Source organism: Morchella sextelata, assembly GCF_020137385.1.
Source record: "Morchella sextelata strain SCLS chromosome Unknown scls_13, whole genome shotgun sequence".
Taxonomy (NCBI): domain Eukaryota; kingdom Fungi; phylum Ascomycota; class Pezizomycetes; order Pezizales; family Morchellaceae; genus Morchella; species Morchella sextelata.
In genome coordinates this window covers 1,099,550-1,125,835 of record NW_025408628.1, presented here as the reverse complement: position 1 = coordinate 1,125,835, position 26,286 = coordinate 1,099,550, and the positions used below count along the sequence as shown (strand labels likewise).

The 26,286-nt window shown below is 46.4% G+C and overlaps 8 protein-coding genes across 8 annotated transcripts; 2 read left to right on the top strand and 6 right to left on the bottom strand.

The window, feature by feature from the left end:
• Positions 1-38: 38 nt before the first annotated feature.
• On the bottom strand, positions 39-1,542 carry H6S33_002707 (uncharacterized protein; the record flags this gene model as incomplete). Its single annotated transcript, XM_044834073.1, has 7 exons — positions 39-226; positions 282-374; positions 432-450; positions 479-624; positions 688-876; positions 954-1,291; positions 1,364-1,542. 7 exons carry the CDS (start codon positions 1,540-1,542, stop codon positions 39-41), a joined length of 1,152 nt encoding a protein of 383 aa, XP_044692868.1.
• Positions 1,543-2,211: 669 nt separating this feature from the next.
• H6S33_002706 (uncharacterized protein) lies at positions 2,212-4,715 on the bottom strand (the record flags this gene model as incomplete). The annotated part of the gene is made up of 4 exons (XM_044834072.1): positions 2,212-2,475; positions 2,538-3,042; positions 3,105-4,340; positions 4,402-4,715. 4 exons carry the CDS (start codon positions 4,713-4,715, stop codon positions 2,212-2,214), a joined length of 2,319 nt encoding a protein of 772 aa, XP_044692867.1.
• Positions 4,716-8,898: 4,183 nt separating this feature from the next.
• Positions 8,899-10,189, bottom strand: H6S33_002705 (uncharacterized protein; the record flags this gene model as incomplete). Its single annotated transcript, XM_044834071.1, has 3 exons — positions 8,899-9,467; positions 9,547-10,077; positions 10,150-10,189. 3 exons carry the CDS (start codon positions 10,187-10,189, stop codon positions 8,899-8,901), a joined length of 1,140 nt encoding a protein of 379 aa, XP_044692866.1.
• A 1,336-nt stretch (positions 10,190-11,525) lies between these two features.
• Positions 11,526-12,775, bottom strand: H6S33_002704 (uncharacterized protein; the record flags this gene model as incomplete). The annotated part of the gene is made up of 3 exons (XM_044834070.1): positions 11,526-12,322; positions 12,388-12,645; positions 12,709-12,775. 3 exons carry the CDS (start codon positions 12,773-12,775, stop codon positions 11,526-11,528), a joined length of 1,122 nt encoding a protein of 373 aa, XP_044692865.1.
• Positions 12,776-14,930: 2,155 nt separating this feature from the next.
• H6S33_002703 (uncharacterized protein) lies at positions 14,931-16,382 on the bottom strand (the record flags this gene model as incomplete). The annotated part of the gene is made up of 6 exons (XM_044834069.1): positions 14,931-15,062; positions 15,130-15,178; positions 15,268-15,378; positions 15,484-16,120; positions 16,192-16,238; positions 16,288-16,382. 6 exons carry the CDS (start codon positions 16,380-16,382, stop codon positions 14,931-14,933), a joined length of 1,071 nt encoding a protein of 356 aa, XP_044692864.1.
• A 2,610-nt stretch (positions 16,383-18,992) lies between these two features.
• On the top strand, positions 18,993-20,251 carry H6S33_002702 (uncharacterized protein; the record flags this gene model as incomplete). Its single annotated transcript, XM_044834068.1, has 6 exons — positions 18,993-19,240; positions 19,342-19,585; positions 19,635-19,745; positions 19,801-19,961; positions 20,024-20,098; positions 20,164-20,251. 6 exons carry the CDS (start codon positions 18,993-18,995, stop codon positions 20,249-20,251), a joined length of 927 nt encoding a protein of 308 aa, XP_044692863.1.
• Positions 20,252-20,552: 301 nt separating this feature from the next.
• On the bottom strand, positions 20,553-23,141 carry H6S33_002701 (uncharacterized protein; the record flags this gene model as incomplete). Its single annotated transcript, XM_044834067.1, has 2 exons — positions 20,553-22,307; positions 22,359-23,141. 2 exons carry the CDS (start codon positions 23,139-23,141, stop codon positions 20,553-20,555), a joined length of 2,538 nt encoding a protein of 845 aa, XP_044692862.1.
• A 780-nt stretch (positions 23,142-23,921) lies between these two features.
• Positions 23,922-25,681, top strand: H6S33_002700 (uncharacterized protein; the record flags this gene model as incomplete). Its single annotated transcript, XM_044834066.1, has 4 exons — positions 23,922-24,143; positions 24,224-25,353; positions 25,424-25,598; positions 25,658-25,681. 4 exons carry the CDS (start codon positions 23,922-23,924, stop codon positions 25,679-25,681), a joined length of 1,551 nt encoding a protein of 516 aa, XP_044692861.1.
• Between the last annotated feature and the right edge of the window lie 605 nt (positions 25,682-26,286).

Here is a 26,286-nt window from a genome sequence, read left to right as displayed (position 1 = left end):
ACCCCAGAAGAAATGAAAAGTAACACAACTTATTTGGTCTATTGAAGCCATGCTTCATTCAGCATCTGTCCAGCGGCCTTCCGGTCCTTGGGTCGATATTTTAGCATTGGCTTAAGAAACCCCACGAACCCGAATACCGTTTTTTCCGGTAGACCCGGGTTCCAGAGTTTCACTACCCTTTCAAGAGAGAACTCATTGCTGATTGGCCTTATAGAGGATAGGTTCCCTATAGTACTCTTTAGCGGCAGGATTTTGGTATAAAAGGAGATCGAAAATGATACCATTATCATCGAAATATCTTGACGATACCTTTCCTTCCTGTAACAGATCCTTGGGTAAAGGACCAAAAAGATCCATCATGAGGGCTAATCGGTCTTCATTTACTGTCCAGCCTAAACCTTCATCTGCTCGGCCGCGAAATAACGGCCTACCTTGTAACAACTCAAATATCTACTCTTTGTTAGTAGATTAAACATACCACCAGTGAAGAGCGGCGTGAACTAACTACACATCCTATATTCCATATATCCGTACTAGTATCCCATTTAGCGCCGATGATAACTTCCGGTGCCCGAAGATTGACGGGTTGAATTAGCTCCATCAAGTGGTTATTAACCCAGGATGCTTTACAGTGATCTCAGTTAGTACTGATTTTCTAATAACTTTGATGTGTGAAGAACCACTCACAGTTGCCAAAATCCGCAATTTTAAATAGAAAATCCGAGGGGGAACCAGGTAAGCTAAGCTGTAGCGCATCAGATATAATAAGATAATCCGGCTGAAAAACCATTGGATGGTTGTTCTCCAGATGTTTTCGTATCTCATTCTCCACATCAAACCCCTTTATCGATATCAATATATTCGCCGGCTTCAGATCTACCCCGGATTAGCCCCTGTCCATGCCGGCCTGCGCCCTCACTATCACCCCACGAGAAAAAATAAGAAAGAAATACCACTATGGATAACCCCGCAGGCCTCGTGCAAATACTGCAACCCGCTTAACATTTGCCTCGAAACCTCCTTCACCAGCCTTACCGGCAACTGCCGTCGCGGACCAAAACGGAACGAGAGCTCGTGGAGATTCCCCAACATCACTTCGCTCGCCAGGCAAACATGATCCCCATTTGGCCCTGTATGCACAAAGGAATCAAGTAGGCCAAGGACATGTTTCCATCCTGGATGTTTCACATCGGCATTTGTGATACGTTGGAGTATGGCGAGTTCGTAGACCTCCTTTTTCCCACCGTAGCAGCGGGATGTTAGAATTTTTAAAGCTACGTGGCGATTGAGACTGCGAATATTTAAGAGAGAGTCAGAGAAGGTTCAGACGAAGTAAAAGTCGTCGGGTACTGTATATGCATACCGGAGATCCAACACAAGCCAGACTGTCGAGTTTTGTCCATACCCAAGCTTCCGGACAACTTTGTACCGACTATTATAGATATCCCCAAGTCGTACCGGGTGGTATCCTCCGAAGCGGTAGTCGCACACGTCTTCCTCGTCAAAGTGAGAGAGATCAACAACAGAGTGGGTTTCTGCCATGGTTCAGGTGGCTTTATGGTAATAGATGTGTTCCTGACGACAATCGATTCCCACGCACACCAGCGCAGTGCACCTCTCGACTCCCAGCAGATGAAATTCGATGAGGACGGAAGCGAGATTATCTGATTCGACTGAGAATCTGAATCATGATTCACCTGACGTGGCCAGATTGTATACCCTTAGTGGACCACAAAATCATGCCATAATTTGAGTCCGTTCTCGTGATTACTAGATCATGCGTCATCACTCGTTTGATATGACAGACAAAGCATTGAAATATGGCTTCCGAGCCTACTAGGAATTACCATCACCACTCTGGTCTCGCTTTGAAGCACTGTGACTTGTAACAGCCGCTTCCGGGAGTTCTAATTTCCTGCTTAGGACCATTGCCAAGCTTGAAAAGCCGTGAGGCTTTATACGTGAAGTCACCAGCTGCAGTGGGTAGTTATAAGGATATATATAAGACAACCAAACACGTCCTAAGTTAACTAAAAAAAAAAAATTACTGAATGGTATTTATCTTTACTGGATCGCCTTTAACCTTTAAATACCAAGTACGGGCTTTAAAAATACAATACTCCCAAGAAAAAAAAAAAGAAAAAATGCCGTACAATTCTGGCACAACATCTAAAAATAATAGCAGTATACCCAGACTCACGACACAAAGTTTTAATACCCATTACCCATCCTACTCGTTTTCCCGGCAAGTTGCTCCTTCCGCTTCATCTTTTCTGCCGTCCTCTGCAGCGCAGTTTTCACATCTCCTTTTTGGAACGTATCAAGGTCATAATAGATCGGCGCGATCTCAAGTAGCCACTCTGGTTTAATCTGTGTCACTGTCCGGATGTAGTTTTTAGAGGTCAAGACGAATTCGTTGTAAATTAGCCAGTCAGACTCTTGCCCAAGTACTGTACTGGGATGGAGGAGAACATCCTTTACAAAAGAATTAGTTATTATAAAAACGAAATTTGTGGATTGAAGGGGGCCGAAAGTACCTGATTGTCTTTGACGGTAACGTATTGCTTCCCGTTCGCCGTCTTTTTTGCAACTTGCATGAAGAATCCCGAGACAAGCGCTCTCCTTATATTGGTGTAATAATTCTTGTCTTCAAAAGGCGTGGAAACAAGTTCCAGTTCATTCCTTTCCATGATCTTTGCCAATTGACTTCTGACATTATCGGCGCTCTGGAGAGACCTCAGACTCAAGAAGTGGTTGTAACACCAATCACTTGGGTTTTCTTGAGCCTCCGTGGACTTAAAGGCATGATACACGTTCAACATCGTAAGATGATCACCGTCTGGATGTGCGAACAGCTGCTTCATCTCATCGGCCCGCTTACGAGCTTGCGGGGGACGCACAAAAATCTGAGGGACAGAAAGTAGAGCGGTGATAGAAAGTATCTCATTTGAGCAGAAAAATTCAGGTGAGGTAATAAGCATAACTGCTAGCGCAGGGTCGAGAGGGAATTCGGAAGCAATTTTTCCAAGTGCCGTGAGATTACTGTGAAAAGTCGTGTTAGTACAGATGACCGTCCATAATTACATGAAGAGAATTTTGCATACCCATCATCATCCAGACAAGCAAGAAAGTTAAGTTCCTCCAGTGCTCTCATCATCGTCTCTGGCGCTGGGGGGTCCATAAAATCAAAGTGAACTAGATCATCGATCCCCAACTTCTTCAGCTCTAAGACTGTGTTTGAAAGGTTGCTTTTCAAAATTTCAGGGTAAGTCTGTTCGATCAACTCCTTTTTGAAGGCTGCTTCAGTGTAAAGCCTAAAGCATTTTCCAGGCCTGGTACGACCGGCACGACCAGCCCGCTGTTGGGCAGATGCTTTGGAGATTGGGGAGACTAGTAACGATTCGATACGAATTCGAGGATTGTAGACCTTCTGTTTTGAGAAACCGGGGTCCACAACATAAACAATGCCATCGATTGTAAGGGATGTCTCTGCAATATTTGTTGATACAACAACCTTGCGCCCTGGGACACCACCTTGACGTCTCGGGGGTGGTGCAGGCTCAAAGATCTTTTGTTGCATAGCAGGTGGCAGAGTCCCATAAAGCGGGTAAACCTTCAGAGGACCACAATCTGTCTCTCGTAGTAACTCATCTGCTTCAAGAGAAATCTTTCGACATGCATCCTCAATCTCTTCTTCACCAGTAAGGAAGAGAAGAATATCTCCTTCAGGCTCTGTTGCATGTATTTGCAAGACTGTCCTAAGTGCGGCTTCAACATAATCTCGCTCTGCCTCAGGAGTATAGAAGATCTCTACAGGATGTGTACGTCCAGGAACAGCCAGTAGTGGCGCATCATTGAAATAGCGCTGAAACTTTTGCGCATCCAGCGTGGCGGACATGATGATGATCTTCAAATCCGGCCTCCTTATGGAGACATCTTTTAACAGTCCCATGAGAATATCGGTGGCTAGTGTTCTTTCGTGTGCTTCGTCGAGAATGATACAGGAGTACCGGTCCAGGTTGTGATCATTCATAGCCTCTCTGAGCAGCATACCGTCCGTCATGTACTTTAAAATGGTATTTGGTCCGGTCTTATCCTCAAAACGAATGTTATATCCAACCTCTTGCCCCAATTGAACGTCCATCTCATCGGCGACACGCTTCGCCACGGACATGGCGGCGACTCGACGAGGCTGAGTACATGCGACCTGCTTACGACCGTTAAGGTGAGGGAGATCATCGAACAGGACGAACTGGGGAATCTGCGTAGTTTTTCCTGAACCGGTTTCTCCGACAAGAACGAGGATCTGGCTTGAATGGAACATTTCAAGGAACTCATCTCTGGATCAAATAATCAGCAACGATAAAAGGAAGCACCCCCGATAAGATCATTACAACCCACCTCTGCTGATGAACTGGCAAGTTCCTTCGCGTCTTCAGAATTTTGAAGTACTGATTTGACAATGCGTTCCCATTGAAAGGATTCAGTGGACCATCTTCGGCTTTGTTGGCTTGCTTTGTGGTTGTCTGATGGCGCCTGAAGGTGTTCAATATGCTCCCGGTATTTCCGCCCTTTCCAAGACGCCCGGCACTCCCAATATCTTCTTCGTACATGTGAGCGAGGTAAGGATTTTGTGAAGGGTCCATCTCTGACTTTGATCGTTTCGAGGGGTACTCAGATTCGTTGCCTCTTCGTTTTTTGTCTTCGTATGCCATCGTGGTAGAGGTTAGGTAAGTACAGGATGGGGAGTGCGAGAGCTGGAAGAAGAAACGTGATCGGAACTGAACTGGAGTTGACCTTTTTTCTGTCGCGACAGGTAATAGTATGTCGAGAGCGGGTTTGTACTGCCCAGGTGGCTCTTGAAGGTAGGTCGCCTGAATCCTTTGCCGTAGATACCTGAGTAGTGAGTGCGCTTAGGAAATCAGAAAAAAGAGGTTTTCTTGGCATTGGCTTGAGCCGCCTCGTCCTTGTCGTGGCGGTCGGCCAAATTTTAGAATGGGCTCCCGACTATAAGTTGGCCGTTTCCCTCGCACTCCTCGCACTCCTCTTCTCTCATCATCATCAGTAGAGGTTATGAAAATAACCATGGGAGCTCCGCCATAGTGCGGCTTGCTGAGTGTTGTCCTTTTTCTCTGTGGACTTCGTTCCGTTCCCGGCTCTCTTGATTGAGGTCCGTCTCCCTTTCAATCAGTTCCTTCGCTTTACGAAGGCTCTGATGAGAGGGAGACGGTACATTCATTCATTCATCATGTCCCTTTTTCCCTCGTGGTGATCCCCAGTGTGATGGATGATCTGGGGATCATCTTGTAAAATATGTAGATTAGATTAATAAAAATAAAAATTAAAAAGGTGGGGGTGGTTCTTCCTTCTTTTTGTGGCTTTTCGTGATTCAAACCTTCGTCCTTGTAAAGCAGTAACTCTCCCCCCTGCCTCTCAAAAAAAATTGTATCATAGTACGTATGTAGTGTTGGGCACGGCGCGCCTCACCGCCATCAAAGTCCTCGAAGACACGCTCCACAGCCACTTACAGCAGACTGCCGCCCCCTCGGTGCCGCTCACGCATTGCGCTAGTTGAGATCGCTTAGTAATACAGTAGTTGATGCGGCTGGCGGAGGCTAAAGGAAACGTAGCGGTTTGAATCACGGTGTATGTGTCGATATTTGACTACATGTACCTCTAGCTAGAAGTCCTGTCTCTCTCAATCATCATCACATAGAATACACGCTTTTGCTGGCTGGGATAACTACGCTATATTCGTATCGTCGAGAGTGATCACAACAGCCGGCCAACAACGGTCATGGTGAATCACTCGCTGCTCGAAACAGCCCTGGGGCCACTTCCCCACCTCTTCAGCTTGAAATAGGGCTTAATCAATACATTCCATGGAAATCCCAATTCTTACTGTGGCTTGTTTTAAAGATAATATTGGAATTTCTTGCTGTTGAGCTTTCTATAAAATCAAATTACAGTACCAAAAAGGGGGGTGTATACATTACCGAAGTAATACGGTAGTAATGCCGCTTTTTCTTGATTACCGTATTCTTTCCATTACTGGTTTATTTCGGTATTCTGTGCAATAAATAGTTCTAGAAATACTGCAATGTTGGGTGATTACCGTAATTGCCAGAATGCGTATTGCACCAAATACCGTATAAATACCGTATCAATACTGAAACCTACCACCGCACCTCGCCGCTAGTGGCCGCACCCCCTACTAGCGGCCACCCACCCCCTGTACATGTACACGTTGACCTCCACCTTGTCAGGCTACATGTGCATCTACTACATGTACATATACATGCATCATGATCAACAGCTTCAAAAACCTCGCCTACATGTACATATGAGGTATCCAGCATCAGTATGATGTAGGTACATGTATACTCATCAATCTGAACTGATACCTGGGTATATAGGAGAAGGAAGTTTTATTTTTCAAAAGTAGTTCGCAACTTTTGCACCCCCATCACCGGAAGATGGAAAGCTATGAAGATATTGATGAATCAATATCTGACGATGTTTCATAGCTCAAGGTTCATGAGATGCTTCATGGCCAAAATATGTATTAGGATTAGGTAATAGGTATTTGCTAGAATACTGTAGTAATACTGTAGCTAAAGCAATACCATATTCTGTAGAATACTGTGTTACCCCAGAATACAAATTGCGGAAAATACCGGCATCCATCCGAATGCGCATTTCATATAATAAGTATTGTAGAGACTGCTGCATTGCTAGGACTACGGTACAGCTACGGTATTGCGTCACAGAATACAGTAATTTATAGAATGTGGTATTTGTCCGGTATTGAGAACACCCCCCTTTTTGGTACTGTAAATACATGTATATACATAAGTGCACGGTTTCCAGCCAGAGGGCGACTTGGACCGGCCCACGGAACGACGGGTCCGGGCCAAAATTTCATGGACTGGGCCGGGCCTGCCATTTCTTTTATGGATCGGGCCGGGCCCTTGCACCTCCCGGCCCGTGTTACATCAAGTGTCATGAATATGTTCATTATTCATGGTCGGCAAGCCATGTACATACATACTAGCAGTGGCCGACCTCGCGACCGCGAGTTCCTTTCACTCTAATTAATTGTGCCTCTCCAAACACATTCGTGGGGCCTTGATGTCATCTCTATTGCAACCCCCCCCCCCCCCCCCCCCCCTCAGTGACATACAATGAATGAATTATCAATCTGTCAATCCCCCGCCAGTGAAAGGAACTCTTGAGCCCGTTGCCAGTTGATGATTCCCCCATACCCAGTTGATACCACGTTGACCTTCTAAAGTATCTCTCAATATATATATATATATACCACCCAATTAATACAATTTAATGATACACCTCCCCGCTTTTGATACCCCGTTGATGATATCTCAATCCCACCCGCTATATTTTAAAGGTTTATTCAGTCTGTGCAGTTAAAGGAAAAGCCCTTCACGAATTTGACATCGTTTAGGTTTGGGGGTGGCATTAGGGATATAATGCCGTTGGGGAGTGGCATCTTGTGCAACCGCATTTTCACGCACAAATTTGGCGGAAACTTATTCTCGCCGCAAGTACTCGCTTGTCAACTATGTGTTTGCCCAACCAGCAAAACACACCAAAAATCGAGGTTTTCAACAACTCATAAAAAGTCCCATAGTTATACCAAAACTACAACGACCAAGTATAGCATAATTTCGATAATGGAGATTCATGCTTCAAATTCTTGGCCTAATTGAGATACTGGTAAAGGTGGAGAGGAAAGCAATAAAAGGACTTTTAAGACACCCTTCGCCTCATTCTTTATGGATATGGCCTAAAAGTGGCCTGTAGAGTCTTTCAGGTGTCTAGATAAAAGATGCATAATTTCAGGGGAGATGGGAAAGCTCTCGAGATTCTATATGTTTTGCTGGTTGCGCAAAAACATACTTGATATGCGAGTACAGGCATATAAAATTATGGGTGTCGATCTAGCAAAAGGTATGTACCTGTGTGGCAACGCAACAAGGCCTCATCAGTTCGCTACCACACTCTACAGGCTCCAATTGATGGAACCAATGACCGAAAAATTAATTCCGGGCTCTCACCAAGGTTCTCTGAGCTTTATGAAAATTTGAAACTTATCGGTTGTATGGTTCTTCGGAATAAGGATTTGGCTGTGCGGACGGTTTTTCTAAAACGACACCCATATATATCTATACAAGCTGCAAGGTCCCGGGAACTATTTTAGTTTCTAAGAGGAAGACAAAAACACAAGCTACATCTCACGCTATATAAATAGAAATATAACTACTACAGCCCAGCTAAATCTTCAACATGGCTAAATCTTCAACGTGGCCCGGACTAAAGCTAAACGGGCCGGGCCGGGCCCTCCCAATATATATTTGGCCCGGGCTGGCCTAGCCGTCCTCTGTTTCCAGCCTTTGGCCGGTACTATATCAATCAGTCCAATATTTCGCTCCGAGGCTTATTTTCTTCTAAGTACATCACTATACCTACAATATGCGTGCAGCTATAGTATATATCATCTCATATCTATCAAAAAACTTAAAATTCGGCTTAACCTTGAAATCACAGGATACGACCTTGCGGTATTTCGTACCTCTATAGGGATATTCAACTGTAAAAGTCGTAGATCAAGATTCTGAATATTGTAGTCGCTAGTGTTTTATATATTCACAGTTTACTTTTCATACTCGCTACATTTGTAACAGAGAAATCTCCAACACCCTATTGTGTCGCTCGTCTACGATATTTTATTATACATCATGATCAGACCAAAGAAATGCTTGGTTAATTATAAAGAGAACTGCGTAATTGCCAGAGAGGAAAGCTAGGCGTTGGTAAGACAAAGAAAAGAAAAAAAAAGAAAAAGTAACAGAGTACATAGTTAGTCATTGAAACCACTCAATCACTATCACTTCCATAGTCTACCAAGGAAAGCCCAGTTCCAGTGTTTTCCGACCTTGTTGTGACTCTAGCTCCACTTTGTTGGAAGCCCTTCAGGGCTGCCATCATCTCATTCGATATAATTCCTCCTTCCTCCTTCTCCCCTGCAACCGTTGTATGGGCGCCCTGTTCGATCATTAAAGTATTTTCACCTCCCTCTACCGTGCGTCCTGCGGGATTTACGGCATCAGGACCGCGAGCATACCAAATTTCCTCTGGAACTTCGTATCCCCTAAGGCCAAATGACCCTTCAATCCTCCTCTTTTTCGCAGCGTTCTTATCCTTGCCCTCAAGTTCGGCAACAAACTCAGCCGGAAGGGCATGACGAATAGCTGCAGCGGCTTGTTCCTCAATTCGACGCTTATCGCGGGCTTGTGCCATGGGGTTGGGGTCGTTGGTCGCCCAGCGGACGTTAAGGATTTCGTTATGATCAAGAGATTGATGAGCCATGGCTTCCTTTGCGAATTGAGCGTTTGCTTCGTTGGTGTAGGTTACGAACCCAACGCCGCGAGAATTCAATACTCGAACTAAAAATAGGAGCCGTTAGTACTGAGCTATAGGAGTAAAGATGAGAACACGCAATAGGGAAGGGGGACATCGGCTCACTTCTCTCGATTTGACCCCATTCCGCAAAATGTCGCGCAACAACCTCTTCGATATCGTCACTGACGTGAATTCTGCCTACGTAAAGCGTATGATTTTGCCTCATGAAGCTCCCAACACCGCCCATATCATCTCTGTAGTCGCTGTGCTTATCTCTTCCGAAACAATCCACGTTCGGGTTGAAGAGGTCCGTCACGGCGGGGAGTCGGTGTAAATATTCACATTCCTGACCTCTTGGACAAAGTCCCCTGGCAAAGAAGAGACAGAAGTAGCTCCCAGGTACTTTATCGGCTTTTGTGTATCCAGAGTCTCTAGCAATATTGCAGCGGCCCTCAGCATGCGACTTTGAGATATACTTATCCTCGCGGTCGCCTCCTGACCATTTGTTGTACCAGATATTGAAAACCGTCCCTGTTTGGTCTGGAATCGCGCCACCTTTGAAGGTAGCAGGGTCGACTTGGGCTCGGGCCGGCCGACGCTTCTTCTTTATAGACTTTTTTGGCTTTGTAAGAGTCGCTGAAGTGGCTGATGGATCTGCATTTTCAGAGGGAGTATTATTCTCTGCGGATTCTTTTGTCGAAGGAAATTTGCTGACTTCAGGCTCACCCAACGTCACAGCCTCTGCAGATGAGTTCTCAAAAGACATGCCTAGGAGTAATCCAAGAATTAATGAAGGAAACTATTTTCTGCGTATGCGTTTGCTTGCCTGGCGCGATTTGTTGGTTGTATGGAGCTTGGGGTCGGGAAGAGGGATAGTGTTGCGTATGGCACAGAACAACAGAACCTCCAGGTCCGCAGAAAAGATGCATCATGGCATATCACTCGGAATATCCTATTTAGGTAATTCCGAGCGATCACTGATGAATCGTAGAAAGTACATACCCGCGAGTTGCAGGTTCCTTTAATGGAGAGGTCAAGTGCTTCGATCTGCCCCAGTTTTAGGTGCGCGGGGGATTGACCCCCCTCCCAGCCATTGCACTCTTTCTTGATAACCCTTTCAATAATGTATCGGGCGTTGAGGGTAAATACGAAGAATCTGATAAGAGAATCTTGCTGTGAAATAGGTGTGTTTATCTTATCAGATTCTCGGTATTTATGGTTAACCCCCGGTACATATCCTTTGGTTGATGTATCCTTTGGTTGCAAGGATACATTTGATGGGTCGCGCTTAGTCAACTACCCTGTCATTAATCCCTGTCAATTTTGGAGACCGACCAACCAAACCGTCCCAAAATGTCTCATTTTCGAACATTTGAGACATAGGGTACCTATTGCAGTACATATTAGACTAGTAGTGGCCCACCTCGCGACTTTCGAAGACTCGAGTTTCAATACATATTAGAAATAGGTAATCCGAGTGATAGGTGATGATGATTCGTGGGAATATACTTCACTTAGAGCCTCAAAAGATTATGTGAAAAACCCAGACGAAGGTGTCCTCAGAGCTACATACCTTTTGGTACTACAATCGCCCTCCGTTATAACGAACCTGCACACTCCAAAATTTCTCGTTCGATACAGTAGATTATTCAGTACAGCGGGTAAAATTCTATCATTTTCTATGTGAAATTCAGAATCGGATCACCAAAACCCGTTCGTTATAGCAGATTTGTGGCTTTTTTGGCATTCGGTATAGCGGAGGGCAACTGTATATAATCATTCGAGCTTTATTTTCCGCTTTCGTGATTCACGTAGCTGTGGTAGACTGCGTATGCAGCAGCCCAAAACAGAAAGATAGGGTCTGTCGGCCACAGGATTTTTTTCGCTGGGGCGGACCCACCATATCTAACGAATTTCATTCGGTATATAAATATCCCGACACATGAATCGAGTGACACCTCATGCATGACTGGAACCACCGGCACACACTAGCTTCAATCTCAACATCATTAACATGTATTTTTTTTCCCCTCTAAATAGGTATCATAGAAAATTTTCTATCACTAAAAAGGCAAGGAAAAAGTCAAAAGATCTCGTCCACTTTAAATCAGACCCTTCACCACGGCCACCTCAGCGTTCAGTATCGACGATCCCGCCGCTCCAATCACCGTATTGTGACTTAGCGCAACAAACTTGATATCCAGAACATTATCGGTCCTAATCCTACCAACAGAGACTGAATAACCACCCTCAGTATTACGGTCCAACCTTGGCTGTGGTCGGTCCTGCTCCTCCATCACCACGATAGCTTGTTTAGGCGCACTTGGGCACCCAAGGGTCTGTGCCTCACAGGTGTACTCCCGGAGCGCCGTCTTGATCTCCTCGATCGTGGGAGGCGGGTGCTGAGCAAAGCGTACAGACACACACGCAGTGTGTCCGTCCATAACAGCAACACGGTTGCACTGCGCTGACACAGCAACGGAGTTAAGGAGATCGAAGCCATTTGCGTCGGCATTGACAGCGCCGAGAATCTTCCCAGTCTCCCACTCAATCTTCTCCTCCTCACCGCCGATGTAAGGAACGACGTTGTCAAGGATGTCCATTGACGGGACACCGGGGTATCCACCGCCGGAGATGGCCTGGAGGGTAGTGACTGTAACGGCTGTGATTCCGCCGAGCTTGTCGTGGAGAGCCTTTAGGGGGACGACGAGGCCAGTGGTGGAGCAGTTAGCGTTAGTGACCATGAAGCCTTTGTTGAGCTTGTGGTGAGCTCGCTGGGCGGGGATCACGGAGAAGTGGTCGGTGTTGACGAGAGGGACCATGAGGGGAGTCATGGGCTCACGGCGGTAGTTTTTGGCATTGGAGAAGACGACGAGGTTGTTTGCAAGGAATTCGGCCTCTGTCGAGAATGTATATGAGTCATCCATCTCATGTTTTCCCTCGAGTCTAAGTCTGAGAACATACCAATTTCACCAGCGTAGTCTGCGTCCAGGCCTGAGAAGACCACATCACAGTCTGCAAATTCTGAAGATTTGCACTCCTTGACAATCATATCCCTGACACCGGCGGGCATGAGTTGTGCCTGCTTCCATTTTGTGGCATCATTGTACTTCTTTCCAGCCGAGCGAGAGGAGGCACCGACGGCGTGGAGAACGAAGTAAGGATGCTCCGAGAGCAAGAGAATAAAGCGCTGGCCGACGGAACCGGTGCATCCAAGAACACCTAGATTCAGCTATGAGTCAATTGCGAATTGTAGCGGGTGTTCAGAGGGCAATTGTATCGTACCGCACTTCTTCTTGGTCTGGGGAACAGCGGACATGGCGAGGTTTGATAGGGACTGAATGACGGACATTTTCTTCTCTGGCAAGGGCAATTGACGAGTGATGGGAGTCGACGAGGCGATGGCGGGTGCCCGTAAATATATGTAGTCTAGCTATGGTGGGGCAGACCAGGGTCGCAGCTTGAGGGATAGTGGGGGAACGAGTGGCTTGGCCCGCAAGGATTTTTTTTTTCTTCGATCAGTTTTTCTTTTTCTTCATGATGAGCCTATTGATCATTGAACCCCGCGGTGATAGAATAAGCGACCAGAATAGACATGTCTATTCACAGCGGTAAACTGAGGATGAGACACCGGAACATAAAATTGTAATATTGAATAAAGATATTATCAGTTTCGCTGCAAGCTGCATGGTAAATAACAGGCTTTACAACCTGCTGATCTGCTACACTCAATGTTAATGTTGCGATAAAAAAACATTTGGGCTCAGGCCTTTAATTTGAGGTTTGAACTGGCATTTTCCATCACAGCACTAGAAGCGGCTCAACCCGGCCACACCGGCATGTACCCACCCGAGAAACCCTTTGAGAGAACAGCTGGTTGAAAGCCCTTTGGTCTTTGTACTACATTCCACTCGAATATTTGCTACATTCACAACCTTTCCCCACCGAATTGGGATCTGATGGCTGATCTCTGCCCGGAGACTGCGTCCTGGGTTTTATAAACTCGGAGGACAAGCTTAAAGCAACAGGCTCAGCCCATATCACGGCTCAACCAGCGGTGGTCCGCCAGCTTACATAGGTCTCTATATTTGCATCTACATAGCTCGAGATACTTATGATTCGGCAAAGTTGCACTATGATGCAGCAGAACAGCACTCATTTCATATCCTATCAGAAACAGCGAAACCGAGAACTAGAGAGACTAACGATCCTCAAAGATGATAGGGGCTAAATTGGTTAATCAATCAACACAGAAAGACATCTATAACCTATCCGCACAGCCGCAGGTGTGTCGAGATTTTATGTTTCGCTATCACTTGAAAAGCCATCTATATACAACGGTTAGAGACGGTCCTATGAGCCACTACGTACTATATAGCCAAGAATACCATAATGGAAGCTTCACTCAGAAGTCTTATGCCAGATACAGTACAGCCTACTGTATTTACAAAGGGCTCTGTTTTGAAATTTTAGTAGTCAATAGAGCAACCAATAATCGAGTCTCTTTTGACAGCTCTCGACTCCTAATTAGATTCGGCGGTGCCACCGCCACGAGTGATATATTATGATTCGGCCAGATTAAGTACATGTAGTATACATCGCGGTCTACATAATATGTAGACTTTAAGACTCTCGGTAGCTGAGGGAGAATGAACATGCGAATATCACAGTAATGCAGAGATAGTGATAGACTAATTTAAGAAAAAAAAGATAAGTACTCTTTGATAAGACCGATGTCTTAATAGAATACATATTCTGGTTATATGCGTGATTAATGAGTCCCTAGGATGAATTAAATATTCTTTAGAACAATGTTTTTGATGCGGGAGCGATCGCGATCAGCCTACCGAAAGGTCAACTTTCCACTAGAAACAGCGAATCGTGGACAAAGAGGCTCCAAGAATCGAGTCAACCAAAATATTTAAACATGAGAACGTACATGACCTTCTTTTGGTACCATGTTATAATTAGATTGTTGTGTTAGGTTCTTGTGCAGTGATCTTCTCAACAGGTTGGGTCATTTATATAAATGTCAGGATTGGTACGGGCTATTCACTCAAAAAAAAAACTTTTATTAGAACTAAAACTATACGTAGTCGTACATATAAGTGTAGGGGATATAAGTGTAGGGGATAATCAACGCTCTAAGGTACATGTAGTTTAACAATGAAGTCGTAACAAAATTCTATGGACTCGCCAAAAGGCACATAGCCATACACAAAAACCTTTCAATAATTGTCTATAACAATATCGTAACTACCGCCCTGGAAATCTTAATAATAGACCTATATCAATAGTAAAGACTAGAAGGGGACCCATTTATTTCCTTTAGCATCAAAACCATTAGCATGTACTTAGCCCCATAAAGGTAGGAGTCTTTATATTCAAGGCCTTATTTACGTACCAAAAGACAGAACTTTTACAAGCCCTACTCAATTCCATCTCTTACGATACGTATACTTTTATGTGTTCATTCATCAAATAAACAACTTTTCGTCTCCTGAGATTTAAGTGTACCGAAATACCATGCTCCTAAGTTGCGCAGCCTGTACCGCATTCATCGGCTTCGGGCTCACAATATCCACGGCTATAGAGTGGCGAGCAGCATAAAAATCTGCTTCATTCTCTTCACTAACTTTCTGAACCTCATTCTTAGTATTTTCCGGATGGAAAAAGAATCCGCTTGGTGGCGGTGTTTTCCTATACATCTTCTTCGTCCCCTGAGCAGAATCTAGCCCAGTACTGGGCATAGGTGCTGTGAAAAAGACATTTTCATTTGTTGATCCCGTTTCCGATTTCGAGCTAGGCGTTCCAGCTTCGGATTCCAGCCGAAGTAAGAAGTACCCAAAGTTTGAAAGTGAACCATCCGCCATGCAATGATACTCCGTATTCAGATAGTTCATGTCATCTCTACACATCAACCCAGTAGACTCGCAGTTTGATAAATGAAGACCTCTGTCGTCAATGTTAGTATATATCCTTAAGAGCGAACGTGCGGGTCTAGCTCCAAAAGCAAGAAGCTTATGTGGAAGTAGGGTATATATAGTTACGGGGACAAACTCTTTATCGAAAGCCTCATAAAAGAAATCGCTATTATTATCCCGATATCCCGAGTTTTGATCTTCTGCAAAGCTCGTAAAAGAACCATCTATACCTCCCGACATCAATTTCTCACGTAAAAAGTGTTTAGATGTTGCCTTTCCCTCCTTAGGGATTACGTTTCCACGTAGTCGAACTCTAGCTCTAGAGGACCCATCAAGTTCCTCCAACTTCAAGTCTTTATGCGTATATGCTCTCTCTGCCTCTTGAAATCGTTCCTTGAGGTCTCGTACGGATACCTTTGGGGGCATAAGCTTCCTCGTTATCTCAGAAAAGTTGGATTCCTTCCTGGCCATATCTAAACGTAGATCCCCGATCTTTGGGCTTATTCCTCTCTTTCTCCGCTGACCGCGTGACTTTGATTTTGTTCTAGTTGACGACTCATTTGACGATGCCAATTGTTTGAAGAACGACGATGGTAAAATTCGAGCCACGGGAGGTGTGGATGCGGTTATACTGCTTCCAGTTTCTGTGAGTGTGCTGTTGCTACTGATTGTACCGTCGTGATCAAAGCCATTGCTCCCATTTTTGGTGGCACGGTGTTTCTTTTTTTTACTTGAAAACTTCAAAAATCTTCTTCTTGGTGGTACCGTCCTCCCTAGGCTCCTGTTGGGCGTAGTTTGCGCAGCGGCATTTTCGACAAAAAGCCTGGCTCGAGCAAGGACGGACTTCCCAAGGCGGCGAAAAGCAGACCGAGAAGCAGGATTTGTTGATTGCTGGTGTAGTGGTTGGTTGCGGGTATTTGAATGAGAAAGGGATTCATACTTCTCAATCATTGAAAGTACTTTTGAGGCGAGCCTCCGAGAGATGGTAGAGACTCGGCTCACAGGTTGCATCTGAGATATGGGTGATTCGTTCATGCTGCCGGTACTTGAGCTGCGTAAATTCTTGCTATGATTTACAGATGGTTTGAATAATCAGAATCAGTGGTTTGAGTGAATCGTACAGGGCTGACTAATTGCGAGCAAAAGAGTGGAAACGATGCAAAAAGTAGGAAGAGAGGACAAAAATGTGAAGAGACGCAACTAGCCTGGTTATGATATGATTTAGTGGTATCGTGGCATTATGAGTCCCAAATATCAAAACTTAAAGTGTCCTTTTCCCAATGTCGAAGCCATATTTCCAACTCTCAATTAAACCTAAAAGTGGCTTTATCGCTTCTCTACGAGCTATACATGTAGCTACATGTAATGAAACCACCACCAACAAATGACCAAGATTCATATGGAGTGGAACTAATATTGTGTTCAAATTCCCTTATATTGAATTTAAGAGTTTAAATTTTGATATACAGCGCCCTAAATGTATATGGCTCGGCCGCGGTCTAGGTGTTAAAAAAAAGCCGACTTACTAGACCTATGTACGAATGGACGAGTGACAATTCATGAACAAACCCACTACATAGATCTCCCACATACATGCACTACAGGTTTCTGCATGAAAACACCATAGCCGTCTATACCACCGCTGCACAAACAATTGGTACTAGTGGAATGGAGACTTGCGTAAACAGATAGCTAGATCTCCTTATTTCTCCCATTCGCTTAAAATAAGGGTCGCTGCATATATCTACATGCATGTGTCTTTTCCTTGGAGAGATTCAGATGCCTCGCTTGACAGCTGTAGCTGGCCCCATACCTAGAATTATATAATCCATTCATGCATATATGTTTGCACCCAGGTCTGAACCACTGACAAAGCTGGGATATGGCAAAATTTCCCCCACACTTGGGAACATCAAAGCCGTCTCTCCAAATAAATGTCATTGGTGATGTGAATCAACGTTGCAATTAGCAGAAAACTTTGAAAATAGCCTAAACATCCTTCGATACTCCCATCTACTCTAACTACAACCAACTGAATTCAGGTGGATCTGTGCGAATATGGTAATCACTGAAACAGTGACCTTTAGTAATGTCTCGGCTCTCTAGGCCACGGCCATAATAGCCGATTCGAATTCCTATCATCTTATTGGACAGACATCCGGTGTGTCTCATGGCACTAAGGTCTAGAGTTGTTAAGTTTGAGTGCCGAGCACAGGTCAAGATAGGCAGGTAGGAGATCTTGCGATTGAAGCTATTTACCAAGGGCCAAGAAGATATAGACCCTCACCAGAGCTCTAGGTTACTTATCGCGAGAATTTACAGCAAGTATAGTACGTACATGTAGTTTCATGTGTATATCAAGGTCGACGTTTATCTGCGGGCAATTTTATAAAGAAGCTTGGTATTTAGCTAAAATTAGGTACTTTGATGCCCTCCGTGTCCCTAAGAAGATAATGAATTCACAAGATAATTAGTCCTTACATGGTATATATTTATGGTTTATGAGGTGGGTTTGCTTACATATTGCAGTACCTGCATGTAGAAGGTATACGTGATCAATTGCAAGATATCGGATTCGAACCCTTGCATGCATATAATGGGAATTCCAGATGTAAGAGTCTCGACCAGTCGTAGGCTCTTTTGAAATGGTTGTTACACAAATAGTGAACATGTGCTCCCAGATAAATCTCTTGGTCGAGGCGTTAAACTGCCTGGTCTCGAAAAGAACCTAGTATTTTGCCGTGGAGATGTCTCATTCACGTTACTCACTCCTCTGTAGCCGCGCATACATACCTATGAGATTCTGCACCCAACTGAAAGAGAGCCTTTCAAGGGTAGATCAGATATGTACTCGCATGGAATATATTAATACATAGGGTACTCCCCAGTTCTGAAGAGCATTTTGCGCGCAACACACCTTCTACCATATCAGTAGCCATCAGAATGATTTTGGAGCAGAAGGTATTCGGATTTTCATTATTATCGGCCGCTATAATCGGTTATATTCTCTGCGTATTGGGAATAAGTCTTTACAGAGTCTTCTTTCATCCTCTTTCGAAGTATCCGGGACCCAAACTAGCAGCCGCCACAGTATGGTATCAAACCTACTACGATGTATGGATGGGCGGTGAGCTCGCTCATCAAGTAAAGAAGCTACACAAGAAATATGGTAAGTTGCTTGAAAACCTCTCGCTTGTATTTAAGTTAACACATGGCGAAGGTCAAATTGTAAGGGTCGGACCAAACGAGGTAACAATTCTTTGGAAATCCCCTTATTCTGCAACTGTCTGACAATAGACCACTAGCTCCATTTCAGTGAACCAGAGGTTTACCACGAAATCTATAGCAGTAATTCGAGAATGATAAAAGACGAGTTCATGTACCAATGCTTTGGCGAGAATGATTCTTCTTTCGGGTTTATTGACCCTAATCTCTCGCGCCGTCGAAGAGAGGTTTTGAGTCCACTGCTCTCGTCGTAATATTATATCGTTGCAAGGACTAGTTATTGAGGAGGTTCCTATGCTCTTGGTGAATTAATACGCTTTTCTAAGACAATTTTAGGTGGAAAAACTATGCGAGAAACTTACCGAATAGCATGATACCAGCGACGCTGCTGACATTTCTTCTGCATTTCGATGCACAGCAATGGATATCATCACGTCCTTCTGCTTTGCAGAGTCTCTTAATGCGCTGGATCACAAAGGATTTCGTCACCCTGTTCTAGTGGGCGTCGAAGTCGCTCTGCCAATGTACTGGGTTTTCAAGCATTTCCGACCAGTTCAGTGGATTTTTATGCACACTCCAACGTGGCTCTCGTTATTAATGAGCCCTGAAACCGCCGGTATTATGGGGGTTCAAAACGTAACTTCTCTTGTTCTCACAAGTACAAGATTGTACGAGTGCTGACATATATCATAGTCTATTTCAGACCATCTTGATAGATTCCTTGCCAATCCAAAAAACCAGCCATTGCTGATCATGTCATTTACCATAGACTTCTTGATCTCGAAAACAAAAAGGCCGGGGAGTCACTGCCAACTCGTCATGGTCTTTTCGATGAGGCCATGGCTCTGCTAATCGCAGGTAGTGACACCGTGGGAAATACTCTTGCAGTAGGAGGGTTTCATGTTTTGAATAATCCTAATGTTTACGAAAAGCTCTTTAATGAGCTTAAGAAAAACTGGCTAGTGCTTGAAAAGTCACTCGGATATGAAGAACTGGAAAAAATGCCATACCTAGTATGCAAACATTTACCTGAGCTCGTGAACCTCCATTGACGTGCCGTAGAATGCAGTCATAAAGGAAAGTTTGAGGGTCTCACATGGAGTCGTATCAGCATTACCCCGAGTAGTGCCACCATCCGGTGCCACAATAGGAGGGGCGTATATCCCAGGAGGAGTAAGTACTCTTCTAGCTATACCTCCCCAAAACGTTGCTTAATGTCGCTTTTTAGACGGTTGTAGGGATGAGCTCCCCATATGTCCATATGAACGAAGGGATCTTTCCAGAAGCCCACCGTTTCATCCCCGAGAGGTGGCTGCAACCGAATTCCAAGCATCTCGAGCATTGGCTTGTGCCGTTTTCCCGGGGCCCACGAATGTGTCTTGGTGTCAAGTGAGTCGTTATTATTCCTCTGGGGATGCAAAGGTATCGATGGATTCTGACTTTCTTCAAAGTCTTGCATGGTGCGAGTTGACTATTGGGTTTGCCCATATCTTTCGGAAGTTTGATCTCAAGTTGCACGAGACAACGTAAGTTACCAACTCCTGAGATACTATTGAAATTTGTGTGTTGATGATGACGGGGCTGTTGATAGGGAAAGGGATATAATGTGGAAAGAATACTTTGTGCCTCACTTCAAGGGAAAGCGTGTTCAAAGTTTCATTAAACTTAGGCCAAGCTAGTGGGGTTTGTAGATCAATGAGCCACCATATTGCAATATTTGCGTGGTTCGACTGGAATCCCTTGTTTCATTTTCTTTTGGTAATATCGGTGATAGATAAATTATGTCTATTTAAGGAGTAAAATATACGATGGATAATGATGCTATGGGGTATTGATAGCGGGAATATTGATACTATAATGACCATTCCCCCAACACTCAAAGGAGTCCAAATAAGTCAAAAACAAAAGGCCCCTCCTAAAAAAACAGGAGGCTTACACAATGCCATTTCTCTATTCGTGTAACTCCGGTACCCAGCCTAATTAAACAACATCCCATCTGGCCAGCCTGCCCAGGCTCTCGCCTACACTCCTCACAATCACAACTCTTCCCACAGTCCCCTTCTTCCCTTCCCGAAAAACTTTGCCAAAGGCCAAGGCGCCAATCCCAATGCCCATTCCCTCTTTGAGATTGAAGTTACCCGTAGTCACAAAGCCTATGCACTCCTCTTCACCTGGCACATGCGGATATCCCTCTTGTCCTGCCCGTGGTATTGACTTCTTACCATTCTTAAGGTTGGAGTCTTTCTTTGCTTTGGATTGCGGTAGGAGCGATTTCCATTGTGCACACAACTCTGGATTTGACTTAGGGAGAGCGTAGATTCGTGCGCGGGATAAGGGTGTACCGCGCTGTAGGGAGGTAAGTTTTACAGTGAAGAGGCCAGCGGCGAGTGTAGCAGGCGGAAGTGTGGAAAGGGTGCTAGAAAGATTATCGGTGGAGGTAAGAAGAGGATGGATCAGGTGCGCGGGTATTTGCCAGTATTTGGGAACTACTGTTGGGGAGGGAGTTGGTTCGGCGGGATGGGTTGACCCGACTGAAGGAGTTGGCTCTACTGGAGGTGCTGGTTCAATAGAAGGAACCGGTTCGGGGGGATGAGCTAGTTCAGCTGGAGGAGGAGCAGGTGGATCTATGTCCATGCTATCCGCAGCCCCCACAGTCTCCACAATCCCCGCAGTCTCCGCAGTACTCTTCTCGACCTGCCCCTTCTCAGCAACTTTCTCCTTCCTGTCACCAACCAACCACCCCCAATCGCATAAAAATCCATCACCCAACTCGCCTCTCTTTTCTCCCAACAAGACCCTTTCCCAAACTACCTTTTTGCCCCTCGGCCTCTTCTCCCACACCTCTTTCCTCTCAGCCCCCTTCCTCCTCTCTTCCTCTGCCCCTGCTGCCGTGCCTGGAAAATCGTCGGGGAAGCACCCTTCGCCCCTCTCGAAGAAAACCTGCCTCAACTCGTCTATGCCCCCAAATCTGATATCACTCGAGGTATTCATGAGCCCATACCACACTGGCATGACCCACTTCCATGGTAGCATCAGGGTCCACGACCCTATTGCTTGTGATACCCCACGAACAGGCATCTGACGGTGCGATGCAAATAAGAGAAGTGGGATCTCTGGGTCTGTGGGTAGTGCGGGGATATATTCACCTGGTGGTGCGGCTGCCTTTCGGCGGCCTATCTTGCGCTGCGATGACTGTAAGCGGACAGCGGTTGCGCGTGCTTCGCGGAGGAAAAGAGGCGATGGTGGGAGTGTGCTGTCGGGCGGCCAGGTACGAGAGAGGTTAAGAAGATCTTCTTCGGGTGTTGTGGAGGGTGGGGGGATGAAGGGACGTGGAGGGAGACGTAGGCGTGGGTCACTGATTGTGAAGGCGAGCAGGGAGCCCAGGGGAAGAAAAGAAGGGTTGGTAAGCCCATGTAGTTGGGGCCATATGCCTTCTGGAGAATCCGGTGAGCCGGGGGTAGTAGGTTTGAGAATGGAGAGGAGTGCAGCAGTGGCAGACGGCCCAGTGATTTCGATACTGCCGATTTCGAATCGCAGGTCTTCAATGAATGTTTTGTGATCTTTGCAGAGTGGAAGGAGGGTGTCCCATAGCTCAAGGAAGGCTGATGGGTGGACCCTGATAAATATTTTCCTGTGCTCATTGACGTCTTTAGGCACACACCAGATCATGGTAACTGGTGCAATTGGCCCTGTAGGATACTCCCCTGCCTTGTAAATCCATGCCTCGCATGTCCTCTTTCCACTCACAACAAGCTTGCTCAATGGGCCCACTGCCTTCCCACAAACCTTTCCAATCACCTCTTTGCAATTTTCTTCACTCCCTCTCAGCATGACTGTCGAAAAGTAGCTTTGGTCCCATGCCACGGCACCCTTCGTCTGGCTTGCTCTATGCGTTGGGCGATAACACTTCTCAGTTGGTGTTTCCACTACGGCGAATCTCCACCTTACCCCCATCTTTGCTCTCTTTGCATGCCACAAGTGCGTCGGCAACCACGTCTTCTCCCTCTGCCTTTTCCTGAACTTATTTGCCGGCCGTGGTGGTCTTCGTAGCTCATTGATCGTGCTACGTGACAAGGGAGTTTTCGAGAGGATCTCGGCGTTGAGTTCTCGCTTGGTAGACATATTCTTGAGCTTTTTGGCTGTCTCAAGGCGCAGACGCATGAAACCTGCAGACTTTCGTCGGCGGGCAGTCACCGTAGGGGTGTTGTCTTCATGCATTTCGTGCGCCGCCCTCTTTCGCAGTCTCTTGGGCACCCTCTTGACATTGTGACTTGCCGTGCGTCGTCTCATGTCCCTGGGTACCAATTGGAAGGCCCGTTTGTTGCTTGCACGCTTCGAGTTCTTCATGGCCTCCTGGAGGGCCGCAATCTCAAATTCGCGGGACTGGATGAAGGCATTGACGTCGAGTTCCCCAGACCTGAGGGCCGGGTTGGAGCTCTGGACTGCAATGGTGCGGGCATCTTGGAACTTTGCACGTTTGCGCTCGTTGCCGGAGCCGACTGGGAGCCCGGGTGGTCCGCGCTTTCGCGGGTTGGCAGAAGACGGTGGGGGTGCCTGTGTAGACGCCATTTGGGGCGTATGTGGATGGAGATATGACGTTGTGAGTTTTTTTGGAGAGTGTTGAGGGTTGGTTGTTACCCTGATTGAGATTCGAGATGGACCGGGTGGGGAATGCAGGGCGGGCCGCGGTGGTGCGGTAAGGTGTGAGTGCCACTAGGATACATGTACTCCGACATCTGTGCATACATGCCTGTACCAGAAGTGCAAGAACCAGAGTATGCAGGTACATCCATACCTTTGATACTGTACATGTAGCATACAGAAGTTAAGAGTCGGAGATGTATACACATCCATTTTATGATTGATAGATTACATGTATCTACATGTATCCCCATTTCTTACCCATCGCTACCAGTACTCGCCATTCACCGCTGCGCTGCAAATGGTTTCGATCCTCTACATTAATTCGAAGTCACCGCGGGGAGAGGATTAAAGAATCAACAGCCTCGCTATAATCTAGTAAGAGGTCGGGTCTGGTATGTGGCAATTTTGCTGTTACCGGAATCGAATAGACCACGGCCAAAAGATATCTCTCCTTGGAAGACATAACCCACGTAGACGGTGTAGGTACTCTCGAAGCTCTCGAATTTCCTGCCAAGCACGCATGCGCATTCCGCGCTAATCCTACAAGCAGCCTAGCCTCCCGATAAGCTGCGGCTCTTCCCGCACGTGATCTCGAAAAATTAATTCCTCTCACCAGCTTCGCAGATCACCATTTCACCCCGCCAACCAAAAAAAAATATATAGAAAACAACTCCACCCAATACCCTCAATCTTTAATACCCAAAAATGGCCACAGTTCTGCCCCCCAAAAGTAAGCGCCAGAAGCTCGCAGAGTCAAAGATCTCCCAGGCACAGCAGAAAATCGACCTCATTCCCGAACATGTCCCCAACGTCGTCGTGCACCTCCAGGCCTCCGACACCGGCGCGCAACTGGGCGGCGAGCTCCATATCCCCGGAAACACCACGGCGCAGCAGCTAGATCTACTTGTGAACAAGCTTCTCGGGACAGTACGTTCTACCCTACCTCCGATCATTGACCCTCAGAACAGAACAGAACAAACCCACTAACTCAACCCCCAATTCCACAGGAAGATGACCGAGTCCCATACACCTTCTCCCTCCTGACCTCCCTCACAAACGCCGACTCGCCCATAATCGACATCACCAACGACCTGTGGACCTCCGTCCTCAAGCCCGGCCACAAGACCACCGAGGACGTCCTCACCCTCGTCTACACGCCGCAGGCCGTCTTCCGCGTCCGCGCCGTCTCCCGCTACTCAGCAGCAATCACCGGCCACGGCGACGCTATCCTCGCAACACAGTTCTCGCCCGCCTCGTCGGCGCGCATGGTGACGGGCAGCGGCGACGGCACGGCCCGCGTGTGGGACTGCGACACCGAGACCCCCATGCACACGCTCAAGGGGCACAAGTCGTGGGTTCTCACCGTGGCCTGGAGCCCCGACACGAAGTACATTGCGACGGGGAGCATGGACAACACGCTGCGCCTGTGGGACGCAAAGACGGGGAAGCCGCTCGGCGACGCGATGAAGGGCCACACTAAGTGGATCACGGGCCTGTCGTGGGAGCCGTATCATCTGCAGTCCGACCCGAGTAATGCGCGGTTTGTGTCGTCGTCCAAGGACCAGACGATCCGGGTGTGGAATGCGACGCTGCGCAGGGTGGAGACGTGTATGTCGGGCCACTCGGCGGCGGTTACTTGTGTCAAGTGGGGTGGACAGGGGTGGATCTATTCGGCGAGTCAAGATAAGACGATCAAGATTTGGAGTGCGGCGGATGGGAAGTTGGTGCATAGTTTGAATGCGCATGCGCATTGGGTGAATCATCTGGCGCTGTCGACGGACTTTGTGCTGAGGACGGCGTACCATGACCATACGGGGCAGGTGCCGGCCACGGATGAGGAGAAGGTCGCAAAGGCAAAGGAGAGGTACGAGAAGGCTGCCACTATTGGCGGTGAGCTTGTCGAGAGGCTAGTTACTGCTAGCGACGACTTTACAATGTACCTCTGGGAGCCAAAGAAGGGAACGAAGCCCATTGCAAGGCTGCTGGGTCACCAGAAATTGGTGAACCATGTGACGTTCTCACCCGACGGAAGGCTCATTGCCTCTGCCTCATTTGACAACCACGTCAAGCTGTGGAATGCCAGAGACGGGAAGTTCATCTTCAGTCTTCGCGGGCATGTGGCGCCTGTGTATCAATGGTAAGCCCGCACGCACAATTCCCCCAATCTAGCTGAGTATGGCAACCTTCTAACGGGGCGTGAAAAATAGCTGTTTCTCGGCCGACTCGAGACTTCTCGTCTCTTCGTCTAAGGACACAACCCTCAAGATCTGGGACGTCAAGACTGGAAAACTACACACCGATCTCCCAGGACATCAGGACGAGGTGTTTGCAGTCGACTGGAGCCCAGACGGCAAGAAGGTTGCGAGTGGCGGTAAAGACAAGGTATGCTATTATCCCTTGTGTGAGACTCTAGGAGCGATGCTAATATTTGGCTTTTAAAGGCGGTACGGTTATGGAAGTATTAGGGCGTTTAGGATGGACAGCGGGACTTCTTTACAATGTGCATATATTTTCATAAATCAAAAGTTTTTGTTTGTTTTTGGCGTTAACTTTTACTGAGGTTGGTTTGCGTAGGTGATAGATACATGTAAATAAGCCTTGGTCGGAGGATTTGGCGTATGTTGAATCATGTACTATCACTCGTCATGAATACAGAAACGATAACAACTATATCGAGAGAACGACTCAAATGTTGATGCTTGGCTGACTCTGTATTACATGTAATTCCTTGCCGAGATATCTTTGAGCACTGACACCACTATGTGCGCTCAATGGAGGTAATAGGTATCTGTAAGGCAATATTTTGGCATCATTTAAGCTACATAGAGCGCCGTCATAGCAATCTTAGTAAAATCTGCCTTTTTCTGACCTAGATATTCGATACGGTCAGTTAATCCAGAGCATTCTCGAGCTGTCATGCCGCTGTAATGCTTCAGACCCCATAATCCGCTGCTCCACAGTAAATTCAATACCGCGTGCCAATGATCGCTGAGCAGGGATAAGGCTCTGGTTACAAGACCCCACGGCGGGGCATGTGAAATAAAAATAATTCCTAAAACTCTTATACCAG